This window comes from Lampetra fluviatilis, chromosome 55, assembly GCF_964198595.1.
Source record: "Lampetra fluviatilis chromosome 55, kcLamFluv1.1, whole genome shotgun sequence".
Taxonomy (NCBI): Eukaryota; Metazoa; Chordata; class Hyperoartia; order Petromyzontiformes; family Petromyzontidae; genus Lampetra; species Lampetra fluviatilis.
This window is the reverse complement of record NC_136329.1, coordinates 8,242,902-8,268,489: the sequence shown is the minus strand read 5'-3', so window position 1 is coordinate 8,268,489 and position 25,588 is coordinate 8,242,902. Positions and strand designations below refer to the sequence as shown.

Below are 25,588 nucleotides of genomic sequence, written 5' to 3'. Positions count from 1 at the left end.
TTTGCCCGTCCTAGTAATATTTGCGAAATAATTGTCCAGGGTATGATTGTATCTTGTGTCAATTTAATGGCAGTGAAGCATGCACGAAAGTATGTCATCAAACACTTCACTGCAGTTCACTGTAGTGCTGTATTTAATGGCAGTGAATCTGGCACAAAAATATGTCATGAAAGACTTCACTGCAGTTCACTTTAGCGCTGTATTAATGGCAGTGATTCTTGCACGAAACTACGTGATAAAAAAAACCTCACTTCATGTCACTGTAGCACTGTATATAACTAACCTTCAATTTGTTCAAATTCACTGCTCTGATACTTTATTCTCTTCTGCTTTCGGTCGCTGGGGTTGACATAAATTTGAATTCGATACAATATCTGGAAAATCACCGAGAAATGTCTATTTTACCATAATGTAGAAGCATAAATTAGACTAACCTTTTGTCTCAAGTGCTGAAGAAATAAATAAAGACACCAAATCCACTTTGTGCTGCGTAGAATTATTAATTAGATTTTACTTTCAATAAAGAAACGTCAAACTTAAAGCGAATTTGCGAAAAAAACTTTATTTCTGCAGGACCTTCTGCGCGAGTGCAAAAATCCACCCGCTCATGAATATTAATGACGGGGGGGGGGGGGGGTGTGACATGTGGAGGGACGTCACGCGCGTTACACACAGACAGACATTCTTGGCTCAATCTTGATTTGAAGCTTTCGTGACTGCAGGAATCCATGCTCTTTGGTTCTTTCGGTAAAGTCACGCAGGTTTAAAATAAAAAGTCACGGAGGTATAAAATAAAATGTGATTTATTTTATTTTATACCTGTGTGACTTTACCGAAAGAACCAAAGAGTATTCTTGGCTCATCATAGTAGGTGATGGTCCCGCGGTGCAACGAATACGTCTGGCCATCTAAGTTGTCATCGCACCAGCTTGGACCCACCCGCCCGCTGCGCTCTCGACCTTCTCCGACTCCTCGCCGTTTCCACCCCGTCCACTCTCATTGTGCGCAACCCACCGCTTCCGCTGCAACTGTGTAAAGGCGTAAGTAGCGCAGAAGACGTTTGACGGAGGCAACACGTTTTTATTAACAAATGGGTACTATACAGTACGTAGCGCACCCTAACACTGGAAGGGGTAACGGCCCCTTCACCCGGTCTATCCGAGGCAGTGTCCCTCGGCTAACGTTTCCCCGTTAGCTCCTACACTCCTCTAACCCAGACCATCCTATAAAGGCTAACTCACCTGGCCCAGCTTCGGCTCAGGTCCGACCCTCAGCCACACGAGCCTGGCCCTCACAAGGACACAGTCCTCGCTGCTCTGAGGTCGCCCCTGGCTTGCCCTGCTCGGCTCTTATAAGAGGAGCGAGTTAGGGTAGTCCCAGGGCTAGCTAGCTGGTCTTCAGTCTTCACTGGCTCTTCTGCTCCAACGACTGCCTCGAGCTCTCACCGCCTTATATACCCAACTGCCCCCCGAGGGGCGGGGCTATATGCGGACGTTGATGTAGACACCCCACGCACGGACCGTGATGTAGACACCGCAACGTAATGGCTTGCTACACCCCGGTACGTAACACCACTGCAACTGCAACGAACTTCCCCTCCACGTGAAGCGAGAGGCGACCCACTCTCCCCTCAAGACCCCCACACCTCTTCTCCCTGGCCCCATCCTTCCCCTCCATCCTCTAGGTACCCACCCCAATTCCCGTTCCCACTTCAATCTCCCTCCCCATACCCCCATCCCTAATACCCCTCCCCTAGTTTCCCCTCCAGCTCTCACATGCCACTACATCACTTTTAGCGAACTGAGGGCGACCGCTTGTGTTGCGATCGAAACGTCGTGATTTATTTTATTTTCTACCTACGTGACTTTACCGAAAGAACAAAAGAGTATGGATTCCTGCAGTCACGAAAGCTTCAAATCACCATTTATAACTCTTGCAAAGCGCCTTGGATACGAGACACTACGTGAATAAGGTAAGGTGAGTTGGTAGGGAGGGAGGGAGGGAAGGGGATTCATTGCCCCGTAAGATCGGCCAGTTCGCCAACATCGATTCGAGATCGAGCCTCGCGAGAGACGCGTGAGCGTCAAAGCCGCTAACCGGAGTTGGTTCCTTGGTCGTGAGTCGACGCGTGCCGATATTGCGTACTGACCGGATGGTTGCGGAGGCTTGCGGGGTTTTGTGTGGGGGAATGCTTTTTGTTGTTTTGTTCACGCGGAGAGACGGAAGATACGCGGATTTTTTTTGTTGTCTATTTTTTTGTTCTAGATTTGAAGCTTTCGTGACTGCAAGGATTCATACTCTTAGGTTTTTTTCGGTAAAGTCACGTAGGTAAAAAAATAGACTTGTGTTGCCTCCGAAACGTCGTGATTTAATAGATTTATTTTCATCTATTATTATTTTATTTCTATTATTATTATTTTTACCTACGTGACTTTACCGAAAAAACCTAAGAGTATTTTTTTGTTAACGTTTTGTCGCAAAACACACGCAAAACGTGTTCGTGCTGGCGATTATGAAGATTAAAAACAAAAACCGCTGACAACATTGGTCAATTCCTACTGTGTCAATCATTCGTCAATAACCACTGTGCCTCAATCAATCATTAGTCAAAAACCACTGTGCATCAATCAATCAGTCTTAATTTTCCGATCCGGGGGCATTATGAAAGCCATCACGACCTTGGCGGCGAACACAGACTGTGGCTTTAATAGAGGGAAAAAATATATATAATCGGTGACGTTTCGGGCAATGGCCCTTATTCATGGCAGTGTTGTTGACACGGAGCGTGTTGAGTTGTTGTTGAATCTGCACAACAGCCAACGCAGCACCACCACCAACACAACGAGTTTACCTTTGTGGGTGTTGAACACCATACATAGGCAACCGTACTAATCTGTGGGTGTGTCTGTGGGTCTCTGTGTATATATGTTGAACTCCTTTCGCACCATACGTACAGTGAGGGAAAAAAGTATTTGATCCCCTGCTGATTTTGTACGTTTGCCCACTGACAAAGAAAGGATCAGTCTATAATTTTAATGATAGGTGTATTTGAACAATGAGAGACAGAATAACAACAAAAGCATCCAGAAAAACGCATGTCAAAAATGTTATACATTGATTTGCATTTTAATGAGGGAAATAAGTATTTGATCCCCTCTCAATCAGAAAGATTTCTGGCTCCCAGGTGTCTTTTATACAAAATCAGCAGAGGATCAAATGCTTTTTTCCCTCACTGTATGTTGAACTTCTTTCGCACCATACATAGCCAACCGTACTAATCTGTGGGTGTGTCTGTGAGTCTCTGTGTATATATGTTGAACTTCTTTCGAACCATATGCCGCGCAAATCGGAGCTGGCAGGTGGGAAGGACAACAGACCAAGCAGAACATCAAGCAGTTCTTAAAGAAACGAGTTTGTCGATCTAGAAAGTGGGCAGCTCGCAGCGGCCGCAGAAGCAGCGTATCAGAAAATCAGCGCGCGATGCCCGGCGCGACCGTCTTCGTTCGACGGCCAGCCGAACGGTTCCGTGCCGTCGCCGTGTCGATGGTTGGTTCCCCTAAACTGCAGGGGTGGGGAACCTTTTTTCTGCCAAGGGCCATTTGGATATTTATAACATCATTCGCGGTCCATACAACATTATCAACTTAAAAATTAGCCCGTTATATTTGGTCAAACATTTAATTAACCCGCCCCTAATGTGATGGCTGGGACCGCTTCTCTTCGGTGAGGCATGTGACGTTAGCTGGTATTGATGATGTTACTGCTACTCGCAACTGTTTTTCCAGGTTTTCTCCTAGATTTATTGAATTTCGAGTCCCGCCTGCGGTTGCCTTGGCAGGGCCAGACCAAATTATTTGTGGGCCTTGTACGGCCCGCGGGCCGCACGTTCCCCACCCCTGCCTTAAATGGGGCAACCGAACAACGGCGTCGCTATTCCGCGAACAAAAGGAACCCCATGAAAGTGGAGTCTCGATGTTCGGGCTGATGGAAAAGGCCATTGTAGGGTTGGGTCACCTCGAGCCAGACCTGGTCGCCAGCGCCGAGGCTCAGAACGGAGCCGCCACTCAAGCCGATGGAGTAGTAGCTGTCGAGGTAGTGGTTCGCGAACTTGACGACGGTAACGCCATTCTTCACGAGCACCACGGCCAAGTGTGTGGCGTGAATGTGCAGGTGCGCCACGAAGTAGTAGAGGCCCGCGTGAGCGCACGTGAACTTTCCCGTGCCGGGGTCGTAGTGCCCTTGCTCGTTGGAAATGGGGACGTCGAACTTAATGGGCGTGCCGAACGGAGGTCGCGAGGAGGAGATCTTTGCGGCGAAGGCCGAAGGTCGGGTCGCACGAGGCTCGGACTGGAGGCCGGGAACTCCAGGAGGTCCGAGGGGCCCCGTCTCACCGCGCGGTCCAAATTTGCCCGGATTACCTTCAGGAGGCAGGGAGAGAGATAGAGAGTGGAAGAAATGCAAACGCATCGCATTCGTCAAGGACGCCGATTGAAAACTAATTTCTTTAAAACTGCTTGTTGTTGTTGTGTTAGTTTGTTGTCCTATTCCCCGCCGCTTCTCCGATTAGCGTGGTTGGCTACGTACAGTGCGAAAGAAGTTCAGAAAACATGGACTACACTATACATTACAATACATATTACACTATACACTACAATACACACTACACTATACACTACAATACACGCTACACTATACACTACAATACACACTACACTATACACTACAATACACACTACGTATACAAAATTCACTGTACACTACATACTATGCTATACACTATGATACACTGCACTATACACGACTTTCCACTACACTACTATACAATACACTATACATTATACTACTATACACTACACCACTATACTAAATTGGAAATTAATTTCTTTACAACTTCTTGTTGTGTTTAGTTTGTTGTTCTCCCTCGAAAGAAGTTCAACATACATACATACACCGGTACCCAGAGACACCCAGATACAGAGAGACACTCACTGAGGTCTACAGAGACCCACAAAGATACCAACACAGACCTACAGATCAGCACAGTTGGCTACGTACGGTGCGATGGAAGTTCAACATCCATAGTCAATGTTGAGAAGCGTGCCTCTGATTACAGTGGTGGTGGTGGTCTCTGCGGGGAGCGGCACCGTGGCACACAATGGGGGTCGGTGGCCAACACCACGCCCGGCCGCCTTTGTTTCCCCTTTGGCGATGTTTACACACTGCACCATGTGCTCATTTGAGGCTGAGTCAACCTAGGGGAGGCCCTGGACCCATTCAAATGATCATCACCGGTGTTGTGCCGTGAGCGGGAATCGAACTCGGGTCGCGACACCACGGCTTCCCGCTTAAGGCCACACACGCACGTACGTAGTGTGTGTATGTTGAACTTCTTTCGCTCCGCACGTAGCCAACCGCGCTGAATCGGTGGGTGCGCGCCTTGTGGCGCGTGCGTGCTGCGGGGGAGGATTTTCACACCCCCCCCTTCATCCCCTCCGAGTGCTAAAAGGGGTCCTCACCTACATCCCCTTTGTGTCCCGGGACTCCGGTGTCGCCCTTGCTCCCAGGCGGTCCTGCGTTGAGGGGGTACAGAAAGGCAAACTTGGTTCGATTCGTGACTTGAAGCTTTCGTGACTGCAGGAATTCATACTCAAAGTCACGTGACTTTACCGAAAGACCCAAAGAGTTGGGTTCTATTCGTTTCTCTCCCCCCCCCCCACCATTTACTGCTGAAGTCCGGGGGGGGGGACACATCCCCCCCTCCCCCCCCCAATATTCAAATATGCTCAAAATGTCCCCGTCAATATATTGCTATAAAATATGTTATTGCTGTACTATGCAAATTTAAACAACTATTTGTTAAACCTTGGTCTTCACATAAATCAATGCTTAGATTTATGTTCATATGATTGTGGTTATGGTTGTATTTTATGAATCCCTAATCTCTTCCATTACATGCAATACAACAAGAAATGGTAAAAACAGAGCAATGTAATACAATACACTATTAGACATTATTGTAAAAAATAAATAAAAAGTCCATCCCATGTGTTAGTGAATTTAAAAAAAAATTTAGGCAGAAAATGAGATTTTAAAATTTAGATATTTTTCTGGGTTTGGACCCCCAGACACCCTGGAAGATTTGGTCCCCCCCAATGTTGACTCCATGGCTACGGCCTTAAGTTGAGCACACACACACCGGTTGTGTGTTGGAGAATAGACCCACTACGACGTTCACAGATTATACAGCTCGCTGGCGATTACAACAGCAGCAACCAACAGCAGCATCCTCAGGCGGACAGCCAGAATTGTGTCCACCAGCACCGCTGATTGCCTTGGGTCTCTGTGTGGATTTTTTTTAGTTACCACTCCAGCACACACACCGGTTCTGTGTGCTGGAGAGTGAACCCACAACGACGTTTGCAGCTTGAGCATTGTGAATTTTCGCTGGCTATTGCAACCAGCTCCATCGGGCGATTTGACAGAATTGTGAACAAACGTTCTGCCAAGGTTCCACGGGGGAATCTGTGTCCTTGTGTCTGTGTGTGTCTATGTGTGTGTGTCTGTGTGTGTGTCTGTGTGTGTGTGTGTCTGTGTGTGTACCTGTGTGTGTACCTGTCTGTGTGTGTGTCTGTGTGATAGCGTAGCGGTTAGCGCTACGCTGCGCTATGAACCTGGCGTCCCGGGTTCGATTCTCGCTCACGGCCAACACCAGTGACGATTATCTGAACCGGTCCTGGGCCTCCCCTAGGTCCAATCAGCCTCAAATGAGTACCTGGTGTAGCGGTGTGTAGTAGTATAGTAAACATCGCCACTGGGGAGACAAAGGCGGCCAGGCGTGGTGCTGGCTACCAATCCCCTTGTGTGCTGTGCCCGCCTGCATAGGTGCTGCTTGCTAACAGCACTTGCCCCAACAATCTGTTAATATTCTGTCACAGGCTACACGGGAGATCTTTGTCTTTGTGTGTTCATAGGCGCTGCTGCTACTCGCTAACAACACTTGCCCCAACACTCCGTCGAAGGCTACACGGGGGAGCTTTGTTTGTTTGTTTGTTGTTGTGCCGTCCAAAGCTCACCGGCTATGCCGTCTCGACCGGGAGCTCCGTGTAGCCCCGGGATGCCCGGGATGCCCGCGGGGGGTGCTGGGCACGAGGTTGAGCTGCGAGCGTCCGGATCATCTCCCGCGCGTGCCACCGTGCAGAGCAAGAGGAGCAGAACCGAAGTGAACAACGGAGGCAGAGGAGTCGCCATCTCCTGCAGTGGCCAAACACACAGACAGAGAGAAGAGGCGAGGGAGATGGGGGGTCGGTGGGATGAGCAAAGAGAGCGCACAGCGAGATCAGTGGCCACGCGAGAAAACTCCAAATATACAGCAGCAGGCATCGGGAGGGTCGGGTTCGAACCCACGACCTCCTGTATACCAGGCGAGGTAGTCAACATCTCCTAGCCACCGTGATGATGGTGAGAGAGAGACACACAAACTTCAAAAATACAGCAGCAGGCATCGCCAGGGTCGGGATTGAATCCACTACCACCTGCACACCAGGCGAGGTATTTAAGATCTCCTGGCCACCGTGATGATGGTGATGAGAGAGAGACGCAAACTCCAAATCTACAGCAGCAGGCATCGTCAGGGTCGGGATTTATCCCACGACCTCCTGCACACCAGGCGAGGTAGTTAACATCTCCTAGCCACCGTGATGATGATGATGAGAGAGAGAGACACGCAAACTCCAAATCTACAGCAGCAGGCGTCGTCAGGGTCGGGATCGATCCCACGACCTTCTGAGTCGGCAGGGTTTGCCAGGTTCACCGAGCTAGGGAATCACCTTTTGCTTCCTCCTCGTGTCGGCGTGAGTCGGTGTCAGAGGAACGCCGAAGGAGCTCCCCTGCTCAAGGGGACTTTGACAACAGAGCGAGCGAGATCTGTCGGACGACTGAACCGAACTAATCTGCTAAAGGGCGGCGTTGTGTGTGTGTGTGTGTCTATGTGTGTGTGTGTCTGTGTGTGTGTTATATATCGGCCCGCTCGTGATTGCAAGACGGATGGCGTCTTTGTGTTGTTATCATTTGTCCTCCCTCCCTCTCCTCCATCCCTCCCCCCACCCCCCCCGCAGGAAGAGAAGTACATTCAAGGTCGCGTCCGTGTCACGGGACAGGCGACGAGTCTGTTGTGGTACAGCGACGAGCGCGGCTCATGACCGCCTGGCTGACCACGAGACCCATCTTTTTTGTTTTACGATCAGAGGAAACAAGAAGATGCTCGGTGTAGTCGGCACTTTGCTTCGTTCATCATTTAGTTTTTTTGGGGTTTTTTTCCCATGCTTTGCTTTATGTGCCCCCCCCACCCTTTTTCGCTCGAAGTGTGTCGTATGTGTCGTATTGTGATCGCTTCTTCGCGAGGGCGCTCACACGCTCGCGTTCAGGCAAAGACAACGATCCCCCGTGTAGCCTGCCACAGACTGTTGGGGCAAGTGCTGTTAACGAGTAGCAGCAGCGCCTATGAACACACAAAGACAAAGATCCCCCGTGTAGCCTGCGACAGACTGTCGGGGCAAGTGCTGTTAGCGAGTAGCAGCACCTATGATGACGACGATCGTGTTGATGATGATGGCCAGGATGGTGGTGGTGGTGACGATGATTGTGGTGGTATCGGTGGTGGCGATGATGACGACGATGATCATGATGTATGTTGAACTTCTTTCGCACGGTACCTAGCCAACCGCGATAATCAATCTGTGTTGCTCCATGCATGTCTCTATGGTTCTGGGTATCTGTGTGTCTCTGTATGTGTATGTTGAACTTCTTTTGCACCGTACGTAGCCAACAGTGCCAATCTGTGCGTCTCTGTGGGTCTCTATGGGTGTCGATGGGTCTCTGTGTATGTGTGTTGAACTTCTACTGCACCGTACATAGACAACCATGCTAATATGTGTCTCTGTGAGTCTCTATGGGTGTCCATGGGTCGCTGTGTATGTGTGTTGAACTTATACCGCACTGTACGTAGCCAAACGTGCTAATCTGTGTGTCTCTGTGAGTCTCTATGGGTGTCCATGGGTCTCTGTGTATGTGTGTTGAACTTCTACTGCACCGTACATAGACAACCATGCTAATATGTGTCTCTGTGAGTCTCTATGGGTGTCCATGGGTCTCTGTGTATGTGTGTTGAACTTATACCGCACTGTACGTAGCCAAACGTGCTAATCTGTGTGTCTCTGTGAGTCTCTATGGGTGTCCATGGGTCTCTGTGTATGTGTGTTGAACTTCTACTGCACCGTACGTAGCCAACCGTGCTCATCGGAGGTGCGCGCGAAGGACAGCGAACCAAACGAAGCATCTTCACACACCGAATGGGCACCTATTAGGAGGTAGCCAATCAGTTCAGTTCATTCGGTGTAGCCCTGTGAGCCATGCGGCTCTTGACTCGGGTGCAACCGCTACAAACAAAATATTAACTTAGAAACATCTTAAAGTGGCTACGCGCAACAGAAAAATCCAGGAAAAAACAGCAAAATCTTTGCTGTTGGTGCTTGTGGTTATGGTTGAACGTGGCGTCTCGTGGCAGAACGCCATATCAGTCAGGGACACGGTGCGTACATTGTCACAGCGTGTGTGTGTGTGGGTGAGTGTGTGTGTGGGTGAGTGTGCAGGTGAGTGTGTGTGTGGGTGAGTGTGAGTGAGTGTGTGCGTCTGTGTGAGTGTGTGTGTCTGTGTGAGTGTCTGTGTGTGTGTCTGTGTGTGTGTCTGTGTGTGTGTATGTGTCTGTGTGTGTGTGTCTGTGTGTGTGAGTGTGTGTGTCTGTGTGTGAGTGTGTGTGTCTGTGTGTGTGTGTGAGAGTCCGGCAAAACAACCCCCTACCTCCTCGCGGTGCCGGACGGGGAACTCTGTCTTGGACAGTGCTGTGGGGGGAGGGCCAATGCCCATTGGCCTCACCCCTCATGGCGTCTGTGACCACCACAGTGGCTAAACGGGGGCTCTGGATGGGTGCGAGGGGCTGGCAACCCTTCCACCTTCAATTCATTACCACTAAACTACAAATTAAACGTAAATATGTAACTAATAAGCTTGTGCTAGAGGCCCCGGGGGGCCAGGCGTCTATGACGTCTCCTGGCCAAACCCCATTTGACGGAGCCAGGAGATTGAATCTTTACCCTCGGGGTTCCTCCAGAGACAACGACAAGCAACTACGAATGGCCACGGGGAATGTTCTAACGCTCACTGCGGAGAAGAGGCTGCCACTCCTCTGTCAGGAGCTGGACCGGTACCGCATGGATCTCTGTGGCATTCAGGAGGTCCGGTGGACCGGTTCTGGCTCCTGCCACCATGAGGGGTGAACAGTTCTCCACTCGGGGCAGGAGACTGCCAAACAACAAGGTGTGGCTCTTCTTCTGAACAAAATAATGAAGGGGGCGTGGGAGCGTGGCGGTGAGGTGTGGGAAGCTGTAAGCCCCAGGCTACTTTGGGCTCGCCTTCCCATCAACCGGAGGCGTGGAGTGGTGGTCGTGGTTACTTATGCCCCCACCGAAGACGAACATCCGTGGAGAGATGCAGGCAAGGCCGATGAGTCAGATGCCTTCTATGACTTCCTGTCACAGGTGCTGGCTAAAGTGGCCACTCGGGATAGAGTCATCGTGTTGGGTGACTTCAATGCCCGAGTTGGTCATGATGCTGGCACCTGGTCTGGGGTGATTGGAAGGCATGGGCCAGATCAGCTCAATAACATAGGTAGGAGGCTGCTAGATTTTTGTGCAGCCCATGGGCTTGTAATTACCAACACGTTGTTCCAGCATCGGTGCATCCACACAACATCATGGATGCATGCCGGGTCCAAGCAAGAACATCTGCTGGACTACATAGTGACGGATCAGTGAATGCGAGCCCATGTCCTTGACACCAGGACCTACCGTGGAGCTGATCTGCCCTCTGACCATCGACTAGTCATCTGTAAGATGCGCCTGCCATTCTTCCACTCCGGTGGTGGGTCTACACCCAAGACCCCACGTCCAAGGTGGCCTGGTCTCAGTTAGCTGATGAAAGTTGCAAGCGAGAATTTCATCATCGCTTGCGGCTGAGGTTGGCATTGTCCCCCACTCCTGATGTCGAGGGTAAATGGGCGAGGTTTAGGACTGTAACTCATGCAGCTGCAATGGCTGCTTTGGGTACCCTGGCTGACAGTGGAGGTGTTCAGGATGGTTGAGAAAAAGCGACAGGCCCACTCTAATCGTCTACAGCATCCCACAATAGAGAATGAGGTTTACCGCAGCCTTCGCTCGGGGGTTCGGAGAGCCGTGAGGCGCTGCAAGGATGGAGATGGATTCTGCCTCAGTGGCCCACGATCACAAATCCCTATTTAACTTTATCAAAAAAGGAACCTGCAGCGCCACTTAGTGGCGAATGGCAGTTGTTGTTGTGTATGTGTGTGAGTGTGTGTGTCTGTGTGTGGGGAGCGGTTATGTAGTGGTTAGCGCTACGCTGCGCCATGAACCCGGCGACCCGGGTTCGATTCCCGCTCAACACCAGTGACGATTATCTGAACCGGTCCTGGGCCTACCCTAGGTCGACTCAGCCTCAAATGAGTACCTGGTACGGTGTGTAGTAAACATCGCCACTGGGGAGACAAAGGCGGTCGGGCGTGGTGCTGGCCACCCATCCCCTCGTGTGCTCGCTAACAGCACTTGCCCCTACAGTCTGTTACAGGCTACATGGGGGATCTTTGCCTTTGTGTTGTGCGTGTGTCCCTGTGTGTGTCTGTATGATTGCCGGAGAGGGTAAAAGCCCGTTACTTGTTTTTAATCATCACAATCATCATCATCAACTGGTTTAACACATAGGCTTTCGCGACCGATATTATCCATAATTCGGGTTTTTTTGAGGTTAGATCGCGTAAATATATAAATGTTGTGTCGTTAAACCCGCCACCACCCGACACAGCCAACTAGTAAGGTTTGTCACGTAAACAGAACAACGTAACATTTGCCACAAGTGCAATTAATCCAGTACACACCTTCTGTTGATAGTAGTGTAGTGTATAGCAGTGTATAGTGTAGTGTATAGTGTAGTGTATAGTCGTGTGTAGTATAGTGTATAGCAGTGTATAGTGTAGTGTATAGTGTAGCGTATGGTGTAGTGTATAGTAGTGTAGTGTATAGTAGTGTATAGTGGAGTGTATAGTGTAGTGTATAGTGTAGTGTATAGTAGTGTAGTGTATAGTAGTGTATAGTGGAGTGTATAGTGTAGTGTATAGTGTAGTGTATAGTCGTGTGTAGTGTAGTGTATAGCAGTGTATAGTGTAGTGTATAGTGTAGTATATCGTCGTGTGTAGTGTAGTGTATAGCAGTGTCTAGTGTAGTGTATAGTGTAGTATATCGTCGTGTGTAGTGTAGTGTATAACAGTGTATAGTGTAGTGTATAGTGTAGTGTATAGTAGTGTATAGTGTAGTAGTGTATAGTGTAGTAGTGTATAGTGTAGTGTATAGTAGTATATAGTAGTGTAGTGTATAGTGTAGCGTATAGTATTGTATAGTAGTGTATAGTGTAGTGTATAGTAGTGTATAGTGTAGTGTATAGTGTAGTGTATAGTAGTGTATAGTGTAGTGTATAGTGTAGTGTATAGTAGTGTATAGTGTAGTGTATATAGCATCTGACTGCACAATGCAGTGACTTTTTTTCCATGGCCAGCCAAAAGCCGCTGCGAGGATGATGATACTCATGTGACCGTATACGACGTACAACACAACGTGCGACAATTCGGGCAAGGGCCCTTCTCCATGAGCACACAACATCTTGAAGAAGCGGAATTTTCCCAAACGTCGCCAAATTATATTTAAAAAATGCTCTTCTCACACGCCCACAGTTTTGTACATTTCCGTTGTCGCTAGAAGAATGTCTAAATAAAGTTGCCTAGACCCTCCGCATTCCATTTGTGTGAGTTGGGTCTGTGCAGCCGTGTCTGTGGCCGGCCTACGAACCATGGGTGGTGTGTGCCTCCTCTAGGTTGACTGAGCCCAAAATGTGCCTACCTACTGCAGCATAGCGTCGTGTGTGTGTGTATTATGTTCAACTTCTTTTGCACCATACCTAAACTAAACACAACAAGTAGTTCTAAAGAAATTCGTTTTCAATTTAGTATGGTGGTGTAGTGTATCGGAGTGTCGTGTTTCACGTATAATAGTGTATAGTGTGGCGTAGCGTATAGTGTAGTGTATAGTAGTGTAGTGTGTAGCGTATAGTGCAGTATGTAGCGTAGTGTACAGTGTAGTATTAAGTCTATAGTGTTGTGTATATTTTAGTGTATAGTGTAATGTGGTTTGCGGGTCTCTCTCTCATTATCATCATCACGGTGGCTAGGAGATGTTAACTACCTCGCCTGGTGTGCAGGAGGTCCTGGGTTCGATCTCGACCCTGACGACTCCTGCTGCTGCTGTAGATTTGGAACCTGCGTTTCTCTCTCCCCGCGGTGGCGTGAGTTTTTCTCCAGGGGAGAGAGACACGCATACTCCAAATCTACAGGGTCGGGATCGAACCCACGACCTCCTGCACACCCCCCTCCACATTTAGAATCAACGTCTCAACGTGTTTAGAGGATTTGGCTGCTGTTATACATTTCTCGGTGACAATGATGATAAGCCACTACGTTGAACTGTCACTTGTCATAGCGAGGTCGTTTCTAAATAAGTAATATTTAAAAATACTTTTTTTTAAACACGCTTTAATGAAATGTACCGTACGAGTAATGGCAGAATTCCACGACCAGGAAGTGGCCCCGAAGATTGCCATAACGCAAGGTACCGTGGTCAATTACAGCCAACATGAGTTTACCGTGGACAATTAGACCCAAGCCGAAACATAACGTATAAAAAGAATGTTTAAAAAAATATATATTTTATATAATATAGTATTGTCATCAGTATGACATAAGTATACCAAGTTTGCAGTCGATACCACATTGAGAAGTGGGTTAAAATTGAGTTACAATATTTGAGAATACGACAACAACAGAATGAGTTAAATAAAAGCGTGTAATAATGATAGAGTTGTTGGTAAGTAAGGAGTTGTTAGTAAGTAAGGAGTTGCCAGTAAGTAAGGAGTTGTTAGCGGGTAGGGACTTGTTAGTAAGTAAAGAGTTGTTAGTAAGGACTTGTTAGTAAGTAAGGAGTTGTTAGTAAGTAGGGACTTGTTAGTAAGTAAGGAGTTGTTAGTGGGTAAGGAGTTGTTAGTAAGTAGGGACTTGTTAGTAAGTAAGGAGTTAGTAAGTAAGGAGTTGCTAGTAAGGAGTTGTTAGTAAGTAGGGACTTGTTAGTAAGTAAGGAGTTGTTAGTAAGTAAGGACTTGTTAGTAAGTAAGGAGTTGTTAGTAAGTAAGGAGTTGTTAGTAAGTAGGGACTTGTTAGTAAGTAAGGAGTTAGTAAGTAAGGAGTTGCTAGTAAGGAGTTGTTAGTAAGTAGGGAGTTGTTAGTAAGTAAGGACTTGTTAGTAAGTAAGGACTTGTTAGTAAGTATGGACTTGTCCCTTGCTTTTTATTCGACGTGTGTGCGGCGATAGCGCGGCCATCGATCGAGGGTCGAATTCGAACCGCGTTGTGTGATCGGCATCGCGCTCGCTGAAGGTGTTGATGCCTTCAGGGAAGTCGTGTCCTGTATACGCAACCGTGCACAATTCTGTGAGTCACTTATAACCGCTTTGCCTTTACTTATTGCCAATTATGGACTCAGACTATTGTCCTATCATCTCATAGAGTTCCTGGCACGTAATAATATGCTTCGCAGTGGCAGTGGGGGTCGCAAAATACCGATTTATTACAAATAAACCCCAATGATCCGATCGAAATTAGGGATTTCGATCGGATCATTGGGGGGGGGGGAGGTACGTGCCACCCCACCCGCCCATAGCAGCTCAATGGGCCTTACCTGCTCAAATAAAACACAGTTTAGTTTAAGCGGGAATCGAACCCAGGTGGCCAGGCTCGTAAGCTCCGTGCCGTGGAAATGATGAGGAATGTGGAGCAGCACGCGGGTTGACTGACGAACGAGTGACAGATGCGCCAACGATGTAAACAAAGATAACAAATCACGTTACTCAGATTGTAAATGCATCCGATCGAACCGGTTAGTGCTGTACGAGTAACGCACAGATTGTGATTGTACTCAGTACTCAGATTGTCAATGTTGTGGACTTGCTGTCCAACACACAACCGGTTTGTGCTGTACGAGTAACGCACAGATTGTGATTGTACTCCGTACTCAGATTGTGAATGTTGTGGATTTGCTCTCCAACACACAAGCGGTTAGTGCTGTACTAGTGCTGCTCGCTAACAGCACTTTCCCCAACAGTCTGTTAAGGCTACACGGGGGAGCTTTGTGTCTATATATATCCGCTGGGTTATGGGACTCGAACGAAGCATGCGGTCCGACTGGAAAGTCTGGGTTTTTTCCCCTAATATATATATTTTTTGTTAAAGTGCTGATCTCTCACAAAGTATAGTTCCTGGAACAATGATTTCGCTTGACCCAGTCGGACGTGCAGAAGTCACCCGCCGTTCGTTTTCAAGTTTGTTAATTGTTTTTAACGCGCGCGCGATTAATTAATCTTCATTTTATCTTCTCAAATTGAAACCTTTATTGGTGTTATCGCCTCTCCTCGGATTCTTCTCGCCTCTCATAGTGAAAGGCTTTGGGGAGAGGTCGGGAGTGTCGACGGAGCAAAGCGACTCCTCGTTGACTCCGATCATGGCCGAGTCCTCCGTTGACCTGAAACTCCGCTGCGCCGTGTGCCTCGACACGTTCCGCGAGCCGGCGAGCCTCGACTGCGGCCACACCTACTGCAAGGCGTGCATCGAGAGCCACTGGCGAGCACAGTCAGAGGACCGTGGCTACACGTGCCCTCTCTGCTGCAAGGTCTACTACACGATGCCCACGCTGAGCAGGAACATCGTCATCGCCGACGTGTTGGAGCAGCTGGCCGAGGGCGACGGCGGTGGCGGCGCGGAGTCGAAGGAGGATTCGACCGGGAGGTGCCCGCGCCACGGACAGACGCTGGGTCTCTACTGCAGGACGGACGGGCGGTTGATCTGCGTCGACTGCACGAGCGCGCACAGCAGACACGACATCGCGCCCGCGAGAGATGAGCGGCGGGCGAAGGGCGTGAGTTGAAACTTGCATTGAACGACGACGAGCGGGCGAACGAACGCAAAAAAATCAAAAAGCTATTTTTTTCCATTCACAGGGCGCTTCAAAAAGAAATGTGAACACTTCTATGGGACTGTCGTTTTTTTTAATGGGGAAAATAAGCGGATAATACTACACTGTAAACATAACAAATGTACGTTAATAATGTAGTGTTAATAATGTATGGCGTTAATAATGTATAGTGTCAATAATGTGTAGCGAGTCCAACTGAGTTGCAGACGTTGTCTTGAGAGCAACACTATGTATTACATCAACTCAACACACAACATAACGTAACCTGCACTCGGCTCCACGTCCTCCTGTACCACATCATTCCATTTCTTCTCTAGCCCGTGCCGCGCCCGTTTAGCCCCCTCTATCCGGCCGAACGAAAGCTGTTTAGGCATGCGGTGGCTGGGCATGCGGGCTACATGACCCTGCCAATGCAGCCTTGCCTGCCGGAGGAGCTCACCGATGGGACTTTGCCCAGATCTTTCAAGGATTTGTGAGCTCCTCACACAATCCAGCCTTGTTAAACCCAGGATGGATCGTAGGCAGGCCAGCCTAAATGTTTCCAATCGGCGAAGATGCTAAACGCACTGTACACACAGAGACCCACAGACACCCAGACCCACAGAGACCCACAGAAACCCAGATATTAGCATGGCTGGCTACACACGGTGCGACAGAAGTTCAACGTAGACACACAAAGACCCACAGACACCCAGACCCATAGATGCGCTTCAGAGACCTCCATAAACACCCACATAGATGCACAGATTAGCACGGCTGGCTACCCATGGTGCGAATGACGTTCAACGTACATACGTACAGACATACACAGAGGCCCACAGACACCCAGATCCATAGAGACACCCACAGCCACCCACAGAGACTAGCTTCGTGCAGACACACAGCGGCACGAGCAGCCGCGGGCAAATGCGCGATGCCCAAGCTCGCGACAAGCAGCAATGCCGACGGTGAACGTGACTGCGTTTCCGCAGAGCCAACTGATCGCGCTCAAGGAGACACTGGGCGGGAAGGACGTGGCGATAACCGCCGGCATCGCCGATCTCGAGCAGACGACCCGCCTGATGGAGGTGAGCTCCTCGCTTTGGCCGATCTCGTCAGTGAGTGCGGCTTTTTGGCCAAGCCCTCGAACGAAGGCGGTCACCGGCATCGCGTGGCGCTTTCAGATGCTATTTACACTACACTATACACTACACTACTCAACACTACTACACTACTATACACTCCACTATCCTATACTACTAGACACTACACTATACTGTACACGACATTATACACTACACTATACACTAGGCTGCACACTACACTATACACTACTATTACACTACGCTACACACTACGCTATACACTACACTACACTATGCTACACAATACACTACGCTACACACTACACTACATACTACACTATACACTACGCTACACACTGCACTATACACTTCGCTACACACTGCACAATACGCTACACACTACAAAAGTGACGAGCAACTTGGGACTATAACGTCGCAATCGTTTTGTTACCATTCAAAAACAAACAACAACAAAAAACGCAACTCTTCGCAATTGCCCTTTGCCGGCCCCAGGATGGAGCGGCGGGCACCAAGTCGAGACTGAGTGGCCGATATGCGGAGCTCCTCGATCTCATCGCCGGGGACCGGGAGTCGGCGTTGGCGGCTGTGGACGACGAGCTCGCCTCGAAGCTGATGGGGGTTCGCCGCGAGATCGAGAGGCGACGGGCAGCTCAGCTCGAGCTCCGCGAGGCGCTCGGGAAAATCCAGGACCTGGAGGTCACCGAGGATCCAGTGGATTTTCTCCAGGTAACAAGTGGCCGCGCACGTGCGTGCGTGTGTCTGTGTGTGTGTTTGATCGTGATGCTGGCACCTGGTCTGGAGTGATTGGAAGGCATGGGCCAGATCAGCTCAATAACAACGGTAGGAGGCTGCTAGATTTTTGTGCAACCCATGGGCTTGTAATTACCAACACGCTCTTCCGGCATCGGTGCATCCACGCACGCAGAGGAGAGGCTTGCGGAGCCCCAATGTGGTTTCAGGGTTTCAGAAAAGGGCGGTCCTGCACAGATGCCATATTTTCTGTCCATCCGCTACAGCAGAGGTGGAGGGAATTCCCACAAGACCTACATCTCTGCTTTATTGACCTGGTCAAGGCCTATGATATCAGGCTGGATTGTGTGAGGAGCTCACAAATCCTTGAAAGATCTGGAAAAAGTCCCATTCGTGAGCTCCTCCAGCAGCCAAGGCTGCGTTGACTGGGTCGTGAAGGATGCTACTGGGCAGTTGGAGGCAGTCGCCCTCCAGCAACAACGGAGGGCAGAGAAGCGACGCTCACAACAACAAGCGGAGCACTGGGTGGCTAAAGCACAGCAATTTGGCACATTAGGGAGCACAGGTGGTGCATCGGCCAGTCATCTCAGTCAGTCGACCCCTGGCACCTGGGTCTGCCCTGTGACCTCCTGCCAGCGGGTGTTCAACACTTCACGTGCCCTCAACGTGCACATAGCCTGGCACAAGCGCTGTGGTGACGTCACCGCCCCTTAGTGGCGAATGGCGGTTGTTGTGTGTGTCTGTGTGTGTTTGTGTCTGTGTGTATGTCTGTGTGTGTGTGTCTGGGGAGCGGTAGTGTAGCGGATAGCACTGCGCTCTGCGCTGCGAACCCAGCTATCCGTGTTCCATTTCCGCTCAAGACCACCACCGACACTAGTGACAGCGATCATCTGAACTGGTCATGGGCCTCCCCTAGGTCGACTCAGCCTCAAATGAGTACCTGGTGTGGTGTGTAAAACATCGCCACTGGGGAGTTGGCCACCCACCCCTCGTGTGCCGTGTCGGCCTTCATAGGTGCTGCTACTCGTGAATAGCCTTGGCCCCAACAGTCTGTGAATGTGTGGCTGCATGAGTCAACAACTGGATAATACGTTCGGAATTTGTCAACACTTAACGATCAGCTGTCTCGTGTCAGCCAGGCCGTTAACCGATGTACGTCGTCTTGCCGTACATGCTAATCGTGTGGTGGAAACTCCACCGTGTTGCAAACAACCCGCACTCCTTGCTAATTGCTTTGTGTGTACGTGCGTGTTCGTGTGCCTGTGTGTGTGTGTGCATTCACACTGTTTCCATTCCAGAGGTTCGCCCAAGACTCAGAGAGGTAAGGTAAAACATAGCAGGTCATGGGCATGCAGATGTTGTATTAACCCGTCCAATTCATACACCACCAGCTGCTGATCCGTAGGCCCTGGGATATTGGCAGAGGGAATTGATCGTTCTCATTTCACAAAATCGTTTAGTTTAAACCGGGGGAGTTTCCAAACTCCAGTTCTAGTGACCAGTGCCGGATAAAGCTAGTGCAGGGCCTGTAGCATATGTTATAAATACACATAAATATTAAAACACAATTTTTTACTTGCATAGTAAAGCAATTGTATTTTTCCATTTGCTATACAGCCAGATAATACGACAAATCGCTAACCTTAAACACCCTGGCATTCATACAAGTTGAAGGTGGTATAGTACTATAGTAATAGAGCAAGTGCAGAATCACTGAACCGGAATTGATAGTATCTTGATTTGAAGCTTTAGTGACTGCAAGAATCCATACTCTTTGGTTCTTTCGGTATAGTCACGTAGGTAGAAAAATAAAATAAAGTTAAAAATAATATATCACGACGTTTCGATCGCAACACAAGTGGTCGTCCTCAGGCGGACAAAATAATCCAGCAGTGGAACTGCTGAACCAGGAAGAATAGTTCCACTGCTGGATAAGTTTCCCGCCTGAGGACGACCGCTTGTGTTTCGATCGAAACGTCGTGATATATTATTTTCTATTTAATTTTTCTACCTACGTGACTTTACCGAATGAACAAAAGAGTACGGAATTGATAGCTTGAAAGCATTTAGCGCGGGGCCCTTGAAAGTGCTGGGGTCATAGCATTTGATACTTTTGCTACTAATATAATAAGACACTGATAAGGAGCACATGCTACTTTTGCTACTAGGATATTCTTGCACTGCTAGTGACCCACCACCGCGCCACGTTTTTCCACGCAAGGTTCGGCGCCCTGGCGAAAGCTCCGCCGGAGCCCTCTCCTGCGCCGAGGGCCCAGTTTTCCATGGCCGCTCCTCTGGAGAAAAGGCTCGGCGAGCTGCTGGATGTCTATACGGGCTCCGCAAAGCCCGCACCTTCCCCGCCACTACCTTCCCCGTCGCCACCAACGCCGCCGCCGCCAACGCCAATACCGCCACTTCCAAACATCGTCGCAGGCGATGACGGAGACCGGCCGAGCGTCCCGCCGAGAGTTCCGCTCAAGCGGACCGATCTGCTGCCGCCCAGAGGGCCGAAGGGTCCCCACGTGGTGCAGCCGGCAGCAGGGCCCAGGGTCAGCACGAATGGACCGTCAGACGTCACGCCGGATTGCTTCAACAGGACTCAACTAATTAAGAAATGTAAGTCATCTTATTAATTCGACCCATGGCACCTGGGTCTGCCCCATGACCTTCTGCCGGCGGGCGTTCGACACATCACGTGGTCTTAACGTGCACATAGCCTGGCACAAACGCCATGGTGACTTCACCGTCACTTAGTGGCGAATGGCGAGAATTGGTGTTGGTATCTACAGTGTTACCTTGATATTCGCTGTGAGAGGTGATACGTTCCGGAGATGGTCATGAATAGCATATTTTGCTGAGAATAATATTGGCCTCTCGAAAACATATCTTTTTAAAAGGAATTATCTTAAATAAATAAGTAAATAACTATTAAATATCTGAAAGTTATCATAATAACACAAAACATGGTTATTATTAAGATAACCTAAATAGAAATACATATTCAAGTATTCATAGTTTATAAATGAAGTTACCTTAAATTAGGATGATACTACACTTTATCTCTCATCACTTTCTTTCTCTCTCTCCCTCTCTCTCGATCCAGCAGTCATATAGATAGATCTAGATGCGATTAGCAGATAGCCAAGATTGCGGATAGCCAAGTTCGTGAATATAAACGAGGGAATACCTGTACAGCGCAATTAGGTTTGTTCAAAGTATACGTGCTCATACGAGTGTTGTCACCTCCGTAGGAGACCTTAAATCATCGGCTAAAACGCCTACATCATTACGGCTGGAAAAAAAACCGTCCCAGGGTACCTCCACAGCAGATTTGACCGGGTGCCACTTATTCTGTTCAAGATTAAAGGGCCCGGACTTAATCCTGGCCCTGATTTGGGTCTCGAAACCCCATTGACTTTACCTGCTCATGGCAGAAATGAACTCATAGTCTGGAGATCCTTGGACCGTTCCCGCCAGCATGGAGGAGTAGGCCAATCACCATCTGGAGGAGTCGTCCAGATCTCCCTCTTGTGTGAGACCCTTCTGCCAGAAGTCGTGCGAGCAAACCATTGCAGGTTGTTGCTGCAAGTATCGTCTCACGCCCTTGAAAGTAGCATAAGGGGCCTGTCAACCATGTCTGACCTCTTGTGGCTAGGAGATGTTAACTACCTCGCCTGGTATGCAGGAGGACGTGGGTTCGATCCCGACGACTGATATATATATTTGGAGTTTGCGTCTCTCTTTCTCTCCCCGTAGTAGCATGGATTTCTCTCCGGGTCCTCCGGTTTTCCCTTCAAATTGAAAATGAACGTCATGCGTTTAAATTATTTGGCTGCTGCTATAAATCTCGATAAGCCACTTCGTTGAGCTAATATTTGTAGTAGCCAGGTGGCTTCTGAAAAAGAGCTACATAGACTAAAAAATAAATAGTTTAGTTTATTGTGTGTATGTTCCAGTTTCCCCCTACATGCTACATGTGACAAAGACAACAACGATGCATTGCTGTTCAAAAAGATAAATATCTACACACACGTATGGCATATGTAAGTATGATCACTTATCAGGGTCATTAATGTACGTATGTATCTTGAATTTCTTTCATACTGTACGTAGCCAACCGTGCTAATTTGGAGGTGCGGGGGAATGACAACAAACTAAACACGCATTTATATTTAAAAAGTGCATAGCTCCCAGCGCCTTCCTAATTAATCAGAATCTTCATCTTTATTTAAACCGCAGGAGGAATCCGATGAGCTGTAAAGCTCTTTTACGCAGATGTCCAGTATGGGGGCAGGGGGGGGGGTCAGCGAATTACAACAACAGCAAACACAAACAAAGACAAAGATTACCCCTATAGCCTTAACAGGCTGTTGGTGCAAGTGCTGTTCGCGAGCACCTATGACACATCAGGTGATGGGTGGCCAACAACACGCCTGACCAGGTTCTCATCTGGGGCTGAGTCGACCTAGGGGAGGCCCAAGACCGGTTCAAATAAATCGTCACTGGTGTTGGCCATGAGCAGGAATCGAACTCGGGTAGTCGGGTTCGTAGTGCAGTGCGCTTACCGCTATGCCACTGCTCCCCACAGCAAACACAGTACACACAGGCACATAGAGAAAGTGGTAAGCAAGTCACTCAAATTATATATTTTTTAAAACCATGACAACAAATTAACGTTGATTAATTCGCAGATGGAAAATCGCCCAGCCTGGATCAAAACTCGGCTCACAGCGAACTCCGCATCTCCGGAGACCTCAAAACGGCGACGCTGGCGGCCAAGGAGACCAACGTCATGCTGAGGCGCCTGCTGAGCCGCGACAACTCCGCTCGCTTCGACGAGTGGGAGCAGGTGCTCTGCTCCGACGCCTACTCGTCGGGCCGCCACTACTGGGAGGTGGACGTGGCGTCCGCGGGCCGCGCGTGCCGCGTCGGCGTCTCGTATGCGTCCATCGCGAGGAAGGGCAGCGGGCCCGCGTGCCGCCTCGGGATGAACGGCATCTCGTGGTGCCTGGAGAAGCACGGCGAGAGGATCGTGGCGTGGCACGACGGCGTCGCGGCGACGCTGGCGCTGGCGCCGGGGAGGCCACTGCCGGGGAGGTCGCTGCGGAGGATCGGCGTGTACCTGGACTGGGACGCCGGGCTCGTCGCGTTCCACTGCGCCGACACGATGGCACCCCTCCACGCGTTCCGCTGCACTTTCGCTCAGCCCCTGTTGCCCGCCTTCCGCCTCGAGGGGCAGCTCGTCCAGGGACGTTTTGTCGGCGGTGGGAATCTGTCGATAGTTGAATTCAAGTGAGAATCGCGGTAGAACTACGGAGGGGTTTTTTGTGTTCGCGCCCCCATCTTTCTCTCTCTGCCCCTGTAACAATACAACGCATCACTTGACTAAGGTACGCAAGGGCAGATATCGATAGGGGAAATAGGAATAGGGAACGGAGCAAATTGTCCCGTTGTATTTTTCCTTCCTTCCTTGTATAGTAATACTTACGTGAGGTACCGCACGGATACTTACGTGAGGGGGGAGGTTCCCATGAGAGGATGACGTCACGAGGGAAAGGAAAGAGAAGGCGGGGCGACAGAGGTAGGAGACGCCTCGAAAAGGGGGGGGGCGTGTGACGTCACCGGAAGGGGCGGGGCGATCGGGGCGCTTCTCGGCGGGAATCGGAGTGAGGGGGGCGTGTTTCGCGTGAGCGCTCGCGAGGCAAATAAAGAGCCGTGGTGCTCCCCTGACTTCGACTGGTGCATGCCTTACTCTTGCAACCTTCTGCCCGTAGACTCAACACTGCACCATAGACTCAACACTGCACCATAGACTCAGCACTGCACCATAGACTCAACACTGCACCATAGACTCAGCACTGCACCATAGACTCAACACTGCACCATAGACTCAACACTACACCATAGACTCAACGCTGCCCATAGACTCAACACTGCACCATAGACTCAACACTACACCACAGACTCAACACTGCCCATAGACTAAACATGGGAATTAGTAAGATGAAAGTTGAGATGTATAAGGGTCACTGGGTGACCAATAAGGTCTGAATTGGTCTGTAATAAGGTGGGGCACTGTAATAAGGTGGGGCACTGATAAGGGGTTGACAGGTATGGAAACGGTAACATTTTATATTCTTAGGTTTTTTCGGTAAAGTCACGTAGGTAAAAACATTAAAAAGTAAAATAAAATAAAAATAAAAATCACGACGTTTCGGAGGCAACACAATCTTCCGTCTTCAGGTGGTACCGTCACAGCCACGACAGCTGTATCAAGTAAATGAGAGATTGCAGGAGTTACCACTGCGTTTATATAATGGTTGGAGAAGGTGGTGGGGCAAGGGCCGCATACTTATTATTAATATGGTAAGGTGAGGTTTGAGACTAAGAATAGACTGCATAACAAAGGCTGAGCCTTTGTTATGGAGAGGTGCGGTTTGTGACTCAACCTGTAACAAGAAGACCACCACTAAACATGGTTAAACAGTAATGGTTGTCTGTCAAATAAGATTGGCAAATAAGTGTAGTTAAATCTTTTTTGCATGGTTAATCACATCTTTCCAATGATTACTCAGTTTGTAACCGTCATCACGGTTGAAATTATGTCTGTGTTTGTATATTTGTATGGCTTCGTGTACAAACCTTTGATGGTAGCCAGGAGGTTTGCAGAGAACCTTGGTCTCGGAAAATACAATTTCATGAGAGCCCACCGAGTTGTAGCAATGATCGGCAACGGCCGAAGAATCCGTTCTGCCGTGTTTCAGATCTGACTTGTGCTCGCGGACACGATCAGAAACATGACGTTTCGTTTCTCCAATGTAGCAATCACCACAAATGCAACTCAATTTGTAGACTCCAGGATACTGTAAGTCAGGAACGACATCCTTCACAGATGGAATCAAATCACGGATTTTATGCACTGTACTGAATCGGACTTGGATCTTATGTTTGTTTAGAATTTTGGAGATCTTTTAGGTCACGCCTGCTATGTATGGCAACGTGATAGTTTTGGTCAGAGTTTCATGTGGCTGTTTCTGTATGGTGGGAGAGACAGCTTGGCGGATAGTGCGGTCAGAGTATCCGTTCATCCTGAGGGCCCGATGTACATGTCTTAATTCACTGGCCAGGTGGTGTTGGTCAGCAATGCCATGGGCTCTGTGGTATAGCGTTTTGATGAGAGAATTATTTTGAGATGGGTGGTGGTGGGAATCCGGTTTCAAGTAGGAATCTGTGTGGGTGGCTTTCCTGTAGACAGAATGTCCCAAGGATCCTGCACCTCTCCATAATAAAGGCTCAGCCTTTGTTATGCAGTCTATTCTTAGTCTCAAACCTCACCTTACCATATTAATAATAAGTATGCGGCCCTTGCCCCACCACCTTCTCCAACCATTATATAAACGCAGTGGTAACTCCTGCAATCTCTCATTTACTTGATACAGCTGCCGTGGCTGTGACGGTACCACCTGAAGACGGAAGCTTGTGTTGCCTCCGAAACGTCGTGATTTTTATTTTTATTTTATTTTACTTTTTTATGTTTTTACCTACGTGACTTTACCGAAAA

The 25,588-nt window shown here is 49.0% G+C and overlaps 2 protein-coding genes across 2 annotated transcripts; one reads left to right on the top strand and one right to left on the bottom strand.

Annotated features, from left to right (window-relative positions):
- Nucleotides 1-3,019: 3,019 nt before the first annotated feature.
- Nucleotides 3,020-7,986, bottom strand: LOC144949896 (complement C1q tumor necrosis factor-related protein 5-like). Its single transcript, XM_078879880.1, has 4 exons — nt 7,827-7,986; nt 7,074-7,251; nt 5,517-5,570; nt 3,020-4,418 (listed from the first exon to the last, which is right to left on the bottom strand). The coding sequence occupies exons 2-4, from the start codon at nt 7,246-7,248 to the stop codon at nt 3,931-3,933; spliced, it is 717 nt and encodes a 238-aa protein (XP_078736006.1). The 5' UTR covers nt 7,249-7,251; nt 7,827-7,986; the 3' UTR covers nt 3,020-3,930.
- Nucleotides 7,987-15,358: 7,372 nt separating this feature from the next.
- On the top strand, nt 15,359-23,617 carry LOC144949800 (tripartite motif-containing protein 14-like). The gene is made up of 6 exons (XM_078879744.1): nt 15,359-16,135; nt 17,164-17,259; nt 17,770-18,003; nt 19,326-19,348; nt 20,249-20,643; nt 22,719-23,617. Exons 1-6 carry the CDS (start codon nt 15,722-15,724, stop codon nt 23,321-23,323), a joined length of 1,767 nt encoding a protein of 588 aa, XP_078735870.1. The 5' UTR covers nt 15,359-15,721; the 3' UTR covers nt 23,324-23,617.
- Nucleotides 23,618-25,588: the final 1,971 nt, after the last annotated feature.

What these genes read in the sequence shown, in the direction of transcription:
- LOC144949800 (XM_078879744.1), top strand. Translation starts at nt 15,722, where the DNA reads ATGGCCGAGTCCTCCGTTGACCTGAAACTCCGCTGCGCCGTGTGCCTC. An exon ending in TTCGCCCAAGACTCAGAGAG is followed by an intron (nt 19,349 to 20,248) that starts GTAAGGTAAAAC and finishes TTTCCACGCAAG; the next exon opens with GTTCGGCGCCCTGGCGAAAG. An exon ending in GACTCAACTAATTAAGAAAT is followed by an intron (nt 20,644 to 22,718) that starts GTAAGTCATCTT and finishes ATTAATTCGCAG; the next exon opens with ATGGAAAATCGCCCAGCCTG.
- LOC144949896 (XM_078879880.1), bottom strand. Translation starts at nt 7,248, where the DNA reads ATGGCGACTCCTCTGCCTCCGTTGTTCACTTCGGTTCTGCTCCTCTTG. An exon ending in CGGTCGAGACGGCATAGCCG is followed by an intron (nt 5,571 to 7,073) that starts GTGAGCTTTGGA and finishes CCCTCAACGCAG; the next exon opens with GACCGCCTGGGAGCAAGGGC. An exon ending in GGGACACAAAGGGGATGTAG is followed by an intron (nt 4,419 to 5,516) that starts GTGAGGACCCCT and finishes TGCCTCCTGAAG; the next exon opens with GTAATCCGGGCAAATTTGGA.